At 36.3% G+C, this 9,882-nt stretch overlaps 1 protein-coding gene across 1 annotated transcript; it reads left to right on the top strand.

Moving 5' to 3' along the window:
• Positions 1-1,853: 1,853 nt before the first annotated feature.
• LOC109220013 (60S ribosomal protein L11-1-like) lies at positions 1,854-4,178 on the top strand. Its single transcript, XM_019384473.1, has 5 exons — positions 1,854-2,003; positions 2,087-2,194; positions 2,372-2,414; positions 3,293-3,488; positions 3,787-4,178. The coding sequence occupies exons 1-5, from the start codon at positions 2,001-2,003 to the stop codon at positions 3,980-3,982; spliced, it is 546 nt and encodes a 181-aa protein (XP_019240018.1). The 5' UTR covers positions 1,854-2,000; the 3' UTR covers positions 3,983-4,178.
• The last annotated feature ends 5,704 nt before the right edge of the window (positions 4,179-9,882 follow it).

Raw genomic sequence — 9,882 nt, forward strand, 5'->3', positions numbered from 1 at the left:
ACATGGACCGGGTTGGTTCGGTTTTTATCAAAATCGAACCAAGCCAACTATATCGGTTTGGATTGGTTCGGTTTTGTCGGGTTTTTCGGATTTTTTATTACTTAAATATTATTTTAATCTTACTTTGTTAATTTTTTTTATAATTAATATATGCTTAGTAAGAATATACAAAATTGACAATCATATAATCTATTAAAATATTCGTATGGGAGAGTTTTCTTAGTAACACATAATTATTATTTTTTTAGTCGTATGACTATAATTTTTCTTTGATTTAGACTATCAAGGTCAACCGAATTTAGTAATTAAACATAAAATCAATATGATATCTAAATAATAATAATAATCACTTCACATTCGAAAAAGATATAAGAATTTAATAGATCTTAACATATGATAAGAATATGGAAGAACAAAGAGATTGACGCATTTCAGTAACACTTGGTAAGAAAGTGATCATACAACCCATTATTTAAGGTTAATAAATATGGAGCACTTCACATACTATTAAATATTATATCCCGCAAAAGAACCCCAAATAATTCTAGATATTTTGTTAAAGAAAATTCAATATAAAAATTATATATTTATATGTTGGTTTGGTTCGGTTTTTTTACTTAATACCAAATCAAATCAAACCAAACCAAGAGCCCGTTTGGATTAGCTGATTTGAAGTAACTGATAAGCATTATGTGCTGAAAAGCACTTTTAAGTGCTGAAACTGATTTAATAAATAAATAGTTACGTGTTTGGATACAAGTGCTGAAATTGATAATAAGTTGTTGCAGTATTTGATAAAAAAGTGATGATAAGCTCTTTTTCTGTTGAAATGACTTAAGTAACCTTAGAACTGTTTACATTTATAAGGGCGTAATTTCTTCAAAATTTTAGATTCTAAATCGATTCAAATACAAAATATTCTATTTTTTATTTTATTTTAAATACACCTCTGCTTACATAAGATAGTTTTTATAATAAATATAATTTATTTTATGATAAGCATATAATCATAAGTTATAAATAATTAATAAATTGACAAAATTTTATCAGTAAAAAATAAACCTAATTAGGACAAAATATTTGAAGGGAAACAAACACCATCTTCATCATCACAACACTTAGAAAGCAATATACCAAAGTTTTGATATGTCCTCATTTATAAGATACATTTCGAAAAATTAATACACAATCACATAGATACAAATATGCAAAGGAATAGAGAATTTGCTTATCTTAAATGGTCAATGAGAAATTACAGACTTGAAGAGGCCGGGGGGGGGGGGGGGGGTAGAGGGTTAGGCTGAAAAAATACTTGAGGCAGTAAGTATCGATGTAAGAGTTTTGTTCTAAAAAAAATATTGTAAGGATAAAATAGTAAAAACTTTGGTCAAACTTAAAGTGCTTATAAGCTAAAAATTCATAAGCTGGGGGTGACCAGCTTATGGCTTTTTGCTTATTTTTGACTTATAAGCACTTGGCTTATAAGCATTTTTAATTTTACCAAACGCGTAGATAAGCCGAAAAGTGCTTATAAGCTAGTTTGACCAGCTTATAAGCTTAGCCAAACACCCTCTAAACCTAGTCGGATTTTTTTACTTTGATTTGTTTTTCGGTTTGATGCGATTTTCCGGTTCGATTTGTACAACCCTAAGTACAATACTAAATTATTTAATAATAGGAAAGGAAAAGATAAGATAACCGGGCGATTATATCAAATTGATTATTACGTAAAGTGACACTTTTACGTAACTACAGATTTAACTATTCGATATAATAAAATTTAAGTAGCAATCAAACGATGTGTAAATGCAATCTAATGAGCATATTAGCCATCATTCCCAAAAATACCCCTAGGTTCAGAAAGCTAACAGCAGCGCAGCTCCGTTACACACGCACATATATATACTGGGATTGAACTAGGGTTTCTTACACTATCCCCCTCCCCTTCCCCCTTCCCCGTGTACCCTAACTACCTGCCCTGTAGCTGCAAACGAAGCGCAATGGTACCTCTACGCTTTTCATTTTCGATTTCATTGTTGCTTTTACATATGTATATTCATAATCTAAATTCGCTCTGTTTTTTTAGGCTTCAGAGAAGAAATTGAGCAATCCAATGAGGGAGATTAAAGTCCAGAAGCTCGTTCTCAACATCTCCGTCGGTGAAAGTGGGGATCGTCTCACCAGAGCCGCCAAGGTCACCCTCTTTATAACCCCTTAATTTACGCTTAAAAAGACATTATTTTTCCAGTATTAGAATGAAATGGGACCCTAATAGAGTGGAATTATTATAAACGATTTATATAGACGATTTAGACAATTAATTATTGAATGTGTTTAAATGGTTGATTGAATGTTTTTATTGTACTTGTAGGTCTTGGAGCAACTCAGTGGCCAATCCCCTGTTTTCTCCAAGGGTAAGATTTTCAATATCATCTGCACTTTGTTTGCCTTTTATTTGCGAATTCGGATGTTATGACTAGTTCAAATTTATGAGGCACATTTGTATCTAGCTCATTTCTCTGTTCTTTGAGCTGTGTCCGTCAAAGAATGAGCTCATCTTTTATGTGAAAGAATCTGATAAGTTATTGTTAGTGCTGAACTGGTAATTTGTTGAAGTTTGGCTTTAATTTGTAATCAGTTACGGTAGAAATATGAGGTTTTAGGGTTTTACCACTCCCTTGTTTTCCTATTTATAGTTATTGTTTAAACTCTTGTTATTAGTTGAGCTTAAATGGAGAAGCATGGTCAGTGCAGTAAGAAGGTAGCCGGCGCCTTTCGAAGCACTTTCTATTTCTAGATAGAAAGGGCCCGACCCCAGCTTGTTTGGGATTGAGGCTTACCTCTTGTTGTTGTTGCTGTTGTTTAAACTCATTTAGTTGTGACGAGCTAAGGCGTTAAGGAACTAGCCAAAAAAACACTTTTCTAATTAATGTGGATTCATTTTCCTTTAAGTGGATGTGCGCAAATTAGTGCTCTTAGTTGGTCAAGTTGGTGTAATAATTTGAAATGATTGAAACTTGCTGCCTACGCGTCTCAAGTTACACATAGTGTTCCTCATTTGTTACATTGATATTCGTCTCACATGAATGGTTGTTTTCATGATATGTTTGAAAAGGATTTTGTTTCCACCCAGCTAAAACAATAAGTTGATATCTCTAGTAAACCAAAGTCATTGTTTAATAGCAATTTTGCTTCAATTTCTTCTTCTCTTTTAGCTGACTATATGGTGTTACACGTTTTGCGTTGGGTGCTATTTCATTTTGTCATATGGTTGCTTTATTCCTGTTGACAGCAAGGTATACTGTGCGATCCTTCGGAATCAGACGTAATGAAAAGATTGCCTGCTACGTCACTGTCAGAGGGGATAAGGCTATGCAGCTCCTTGAGAGTGGATTGAAGGTCAAGGAGTATGAGTTGTTGAGAAGGAACTTCAGTGAGACTGGCTGCTTTGGATTTGGTATTCAGGAGCACATTGATCTTGGAATTAAGTAAGCAGTTTGAGATCTATCTCTAATTTGTCGTTTAGATATCATTCACATTCCACATATTTAGTTTAGGAGTGCTTCCAGCTTTTATCACATATATGTCAGTTAATTATCTTCTGTTTAATCCTCTTCTAGAAGTGTTTGGTTTCTTATTTCATGAGTATACAAAGACTAGTTATATTTTACCTTGCCCTACTACGGGAGTCTAGGAGGGTTTGCATCTGCTCTTCCGCATTTATATCTGTGCAATTTTTTGCCCTTCTCGATTCAATGACATTCTATTTGTTTAAACGTTTTAAAGGTATGACCCTTCGACTGGTATCTATGGTATGGATTTCTATGTTGTCCTAGAACGCCCAGGATACCGTGTTGCCAGACGTCGTAGGTGCAAGTCTCGTGTTGGGATCCAGCACAGGGTTACAAAGGAAGACGCCATGAAGTGGTTCCAGGTCAAATATGAAGGTGTTATCCTTAACAAGTCCTCTAACATTCAGTAAGCTGAGAGCTAGTTGAGAGCTGTCTGCTGGATCAATTTGTTCAGTAGCAAGTTTATGTTTATGCATTTTGTAGACCAACATCTAATTACTCCCCGAGTTGAATAGTTTTTGAGAGTTATTGTTATTTGGCATAATATATTTTCATTTTGGCTATGCGATCAACTCAATCTTACTATATAGTTTTGTGTTAGTTTTCTGTCGTGCAATTCTAGTAGTTTGCTCCTCTTGGCGACAAACTTATCTGATTTTAAATTTAAATGATATTTATCTAGTAGCAGTTCAGATACTTCAAAGGGTTGACCCTGTACACAAATTGCGTAATGCAATGATAAGGGGGTTGAATACAGTCCTCTTGTATTTTTGCAGAGGGGTATTTCCACATGTTAAACCTGCGACATTAATCACTATAAGAGCAACTTTAATTGTGCCAAGGGCTGAATGAGATTTTACTTATTTCTGCACTAGGATATACAATTGGAGACTATCTTGTGATTCTAAAAGTTCCTCTTCACAATTATGATCTTGAGAGGTTGCAGGAGTTTTTATAATCTTTATAAGCACTTCTTCAAATGTTGTTTCAGGCAAATATTAGGTTCTAAATCTCATTGACTGTGGTTAGTGTGTGAGTTGTATGTTAGTACTATTTTTACTAGTAGCATCTAGAGGGTGTCAAATATTGTTAGCTAGCGTTTGGCCATAGATCCTAAATTTATTTTGAAAAATCTGATTTGGGTGAAATTTGGTTTGAAGATGAAAATGTATTTGGACATACGTTTTCAAAACACATTTTTCAACTTTATTTTGGAAAAACATGTATAAAATTCCCAAGTTTTGGGATTTTGGCCAAAAATCAGCTCAATAGCTGATTTTGGGATTTGAAATTTGGGTTTTGGGATTTGGCCAAAATATGGGCAAAATTTATGGCCAAACATGAGTTTTGAAAATAAATTCCAAATTTATTTTGGCAAAACTCATGGCAAAACGGGGCCTAAAGTGTTGTGTGATTACATCTTTGACCAAGAAAAAAAAACAGGAAAATCTATTTCAGGACGAATAATGGTTGTAACGTAGGAAGTGCAGCAGTGACATGCATGAAATAAGGGTGGCAATTAAAAACATGTCTAATTTTGCTCTTAGCTTTTCCTTCATTTTTAATTTATACACAGTAAATCAGCTTTGGTATTTCATTCTTCGTCAGTAGCAACTATAAAGTGCCTCTTGTATTAATCCACTTGATTTTTGCACGTAGCAGCTTAATCCAATCAGCCGAATTATTTCTCTCAGCTAATCATTCTTATAATTAACTTCCCATTAATTACCCAGCTCTGATAGCTGCAAATAAAAATTCATTTTGCCTGAAGTTCTGTAGTAGTGTTCTCAATCCTAATATTTGTCTTATTAAAACTAGTAGTAACTTGTGATTATTATGCCTATTCAAAACAAAAAAAGTTGCACTTAGCATACAAGAAAATCGGCAAACTCTACAGAAATCAAAATTCCTTGCCTGTTCTATGTTGATTGGTTCCCAAACTCTCTTTTTCTCCTCCCTTTTTTTGCTGATTGGTTCCCGAACTCTCTTCTTTCCTCCCATTTTCTGATATAAATTGAGGTACAGAGTCTCCTAGAAAAGGGATGTCTATGGTGGGAATAAACCCCCACACAAATAATATTCACGGGAATAACACCGGAATAATAACGTAGTGCCGAGATACAGTAATCAACAAGAATAAAAAGAACAAAAGGACACAAAGATTTTAACCTGGAAAACCTTTCTGAATAAGGGAAAACCACAGGCCCGAGAGGAGCAAAGCAATTCACTATAATGAGAAATTTTACACTCCCTAGTCCCGAGTAAATACTCCAGGAACCACGATACACTCAAAAGAAATAACCCTCTTTTGAAATTCCCACCTCACTACAATATTGCCCACTCTCTATTTTTTCTCACAGACTACACCATCTGTAAATAACTCACACCGCTCTCTATGTTCTTAGATATATTTCTCTCTGAGATTAGTGTGTAGAAATGAGAGCCAAAGCTTTTATAGTGTTGAGCGCCCAATCTTCCACCAATCAAAATGATTGATTATTGCAATCTGCAATTGCAAATTGCTTTGTCTGACGCCTACTATTTTTGACAATATGAAGGTTTGCAAATCAAATCCAAAATAAGTCATAATGGAATCTAACATTTTTCCTTCCTTTTATTTTTTTATTTATAGGGACGGACCCCACAAATCTCCCCTTCTAGACACATTCACCTGAAAGAGGTAACACCAGACTTCTAGCTTGAGTACATGCCGACAAGTTCTTTACACAATTCGAACTTGTCTCTTACCACCTTGATAAGCATATATGCGGGATTCTCACTTGTAGAAATCTTCAAGACTTTTAGAGATTCATTCTCTACCATTTCTCGAATCCAGTGATATCTCACGTCGATGTGTTTGGTCCTTGCATGGTACATGGAGTTCTTGCAAAGGTCTATTGCACTTTGATTGATAGATGACATACTCCTTCTGATGTAATCCAAGGTCTTGAAGGAACCGTTTCAACCATATCATCTCCTTGCCAACTTCAATAGCGTTAATATTCTCTGCTTCAATTGTAGAGAGTGCGACACATTTCTGCAACCTTGTCTACCATGATATAGCTCCTCTTGAATATGTAAATAAATATCCAGTAGTGGGTTTTCTGTTATCAATGTCACCTGCCCCATATCATCATCTTTATAGTCTTTCAAGATTGGATCAGATCCTCTAAAGCACAAACAACCTCCCGCCCCTCTCAGGTATCTGAGTATCCACTTGACTGCTTCCAAGTGTTCTTTTTTAGGATTTTCAAGAAACATGCTGACAATACAAACTGTGTGAGCAATATCAGGTCTAGTGCATGCCATTGAATACATCAAACTTCCGACGACAGAGGAATAAGGAACTTTGGTCATGCTCTCCTTTTCCTCCATTGTTGTAGGACACATCTTCTTGCTTAACTTCAGATGACTAGCAAGAGGTGTGCTGACTGGCTTATCATTCTTCATGTTGAAGCATTTCAGTACACGTTCAAGGTACTTCTCCTGAGACAACAACAACTTTCTGCTTGTTCGCACTCGATCTATCTTCATACCCAGAAATTGTTGTGTTGGGCCGAAGTCCTTCATATCAAATGACATGAACAAATCTCCCTTCAACTTTTCGATCAACTCCTTGTCTTTTCCTACAATTAACATGTCATCCACATACAACAACAAAATAATAAAATTGTTGCCAGAAAATCTTTTGAAGTATACACATGGATCAGAATATGTCTTTATGTAAATTTGACTTTTCATGAATGAGTCAAACTTCTTGTACCACTACCTTGGTGCCTGCTTCAACCCATAAAGACTCTTATTCAGTTTGCACACCATGTGTTTCCTTTCATCTACTTCAAGTCCTTCTGGCTGCTCCATATAGATCTCCTCTCCCAAATCTCCGGAAGAAATGCAGTTTTTACGTCCAACTACTCCACTTCAAGATCTAGGCTAGCTGCTAAGCTCAAGATTGTTCGAATAGAAGTCATTTTGACAACATGTGAGAAACTTCCATCTTTCTTGAGTTTAAAGACCCATTTGCTTTTGAGTGGTATTTTACCCTTTGGAAGTTCAACCAGCTTATACGTGCAATTTTTCTGCAGAGATTCCATCTCTTCTTTCATGGCTTGCATCCACGGGTTCTTTTCTAGATGGGACATCACCTCTTTAAGACTTTCTGTCTCCCCCTCATCATTGATGAGGACATACTCTGTGGAAGGGTACCTATATGACTCTACCCTTGGCTTCTCTGATCTCCTCAAAGGTTGAGGTTGTTCTTCGTCATGATTCAGGTACTCCACTTGTTCGACATCATCATCAAGTTGCTCCCCCTGCTCAATAACCTCACTAGGTTGCTCCCCCTTCTCAGCAACCTCGCCGGTCCTACTTTCTGCACTTATGGGATTGTTAGAAGTAGAAGGAATGGTAATAAGGTTAGGGATTATACCATTCGTGGCCTTCTCTAACTGATCATCTACAGCTCGAACTTCACTTTTTGGGAAGATTACATATATGCTTCTAATGACCTTCTTCTTAATAGGATCCCACAATCTATACCCGAACTCTTCATCTCCATATCCGATGAAAATGCAGGGAATGAATTTATCATCCAGCTTTGTTCTCTGTTCCTTTGATACATGTGCAAAAGCTCTGCAACCGAACACCTTTAGATGTGAGTAGTGTGAGCACGTGATTTTTGCCCGACCCAAAATACTCCTACAGAATCTCACAATAGATTTTTGTAGGTCATTTTAATTTTATAGAATTTTTAGGAATATTTGTTCAAGTGTTTGCATTTTTAGTTGCATTTCTGCATGCATTAAAAGCATAGAAAATACCCCAATATCAAAATTTCATGCATTGCATATTAGGTTAATTAATTGTTATTAAAATAAAAATCACAAAAAATGTCATTCATATTATGTTTTAGCCTTTAATGCTAAATTAATAATTTTCTCTTTTTTTTAACTTAGGATTAATTAATTTTGTAAATATACAAATAAATAATTAGCTAGATTTTATAATTTAGGATAATTTAGGATATAATTAATTCAGTTAGGATTTTTATTAAAGAAAAAAAAGAAAGAAAACAGAAAGGGAAAAAGCTATTTCAATTTGGGCCACCCAAAAGACCCAATTTAGTGGCCCAAAACCCCTCTTAACCCGTTTGCACCCAAGCCCAATACCCGATCTACCCGGTCCAATGCCCCAGTCACAAAACGACCCCGTTTCACCCCAAAGCAATCCCAACCGTTGATCGTTCCAGATCCAACGGTCGGGAACTGGTCGACAATTAAATATAAAAGTGTCCGAAGACCGACCCCCCTATTAGAACCTCTCATTTCTGTCTCTACACTCTATCTTAGAGAAACCCTAGCCACCTTTGTATCCTCCGCCGGCTCCGCCGCCCAAAAATCGCCTTACGGCGGAGCTTCTCCAAACTACTCCAAATTAACACCAGGCAATCACCTTTTCCTCCCCTTTCCAAATCCCCAAACCATTTCCCTCAAATATTTATCAAACTGCTCGAATCTTGGATCTGAAATCCAAACCTAAAAACCCTAAGTCGCCCAAACAACCCCAAACTCACACCATAGGACACTCAATCTTCCCTCACCACTGTCCTACCCTTGATTTCCCAAAATCCCCGCCAAATTTTATATCTTGAACTACGTTCGACCTGATTCCTTTTAAGGATACGTAGGCAGCCTCACGGTTCGGTCCCATCAAAATAAAAGTCCAAAATTCCCCAGACTCAAAGAAACTGGGGCAGAAGTTGTGGTGTCGCAAAAGATCTGATTCCAAAAGCTGTAATTTTGAACCCTTTTCTAAACTATTTTCAGCCTACATGCCTCATTTCCTTTCTAACCTCGTCCAAGAGCCTACATTACGATCCAAAGAAAGACCTTCCGACCAATCTTTGAGAAATACCAAGTCAAGCAAGCTAGAGGCATAATCTACATTATGGGTAACACTTTTGTTCATGAGCACAAAGAAAATGAATAAATGAGAGAGTCTTACTGGTGAAAACCCTCACGGGCACCGTAAGGCGATGGAAAGCCGAGAGACAAATAAAATGAGAGAGTCTTATTGGTGAAAATCCTCGCGGGCACCGTAAGGCGATGGTAAGTTAAGAGATGAATAAATGAGAGAGGTTTGCTGGTGCAAATCTGTCAAGGCACTACAAGCTGAATGAGGCTACTTTGTAGAGAGATTGGATTATGGAAAATCCCTGTTTCGAAGTATGAAGACGGGGCACGAAAGGAATAGGATTAGGTGAACGGTCTGGGCTGATTAATCTGAAATGCATGTCATAATCATTGGAGCC

This window comes from Nicotiana attenuata, unplaced genomic scaffold (genome assembly GCF_001879085.1).
Source record: "Nicotiana attenuata strain UT unplaced genomic scaffold, NIATTr2, whole genome shotgun sequence".
Lineage (NCBI taxonomy): Eukaryota > Viridiplantae > Streptophyta > Magnoliopsida > Solanales > Solanaceae > Nicotiana > Nicotiana attenuata.

Bases quoted from the DNA above. Each gene is read 5' to 3' on its own strand.
- LOC109220013 (XM_019384473.1), top strand. The intron at 2,195-2,371 runs GTCACCCTCTTT...TTGTACTTGTAG, and splicing joins GTCTCACCAGAGCCGCCAAG to GTCTTGGAGCAACTCAGTGG. The intron at 3,489-3,786 runs GTAAGCAGTTTG...AACGTTTTAAAG, and splicing joins CACATTGATCTTGGAATTAA to GTATGACCCTTCGACTGGTA.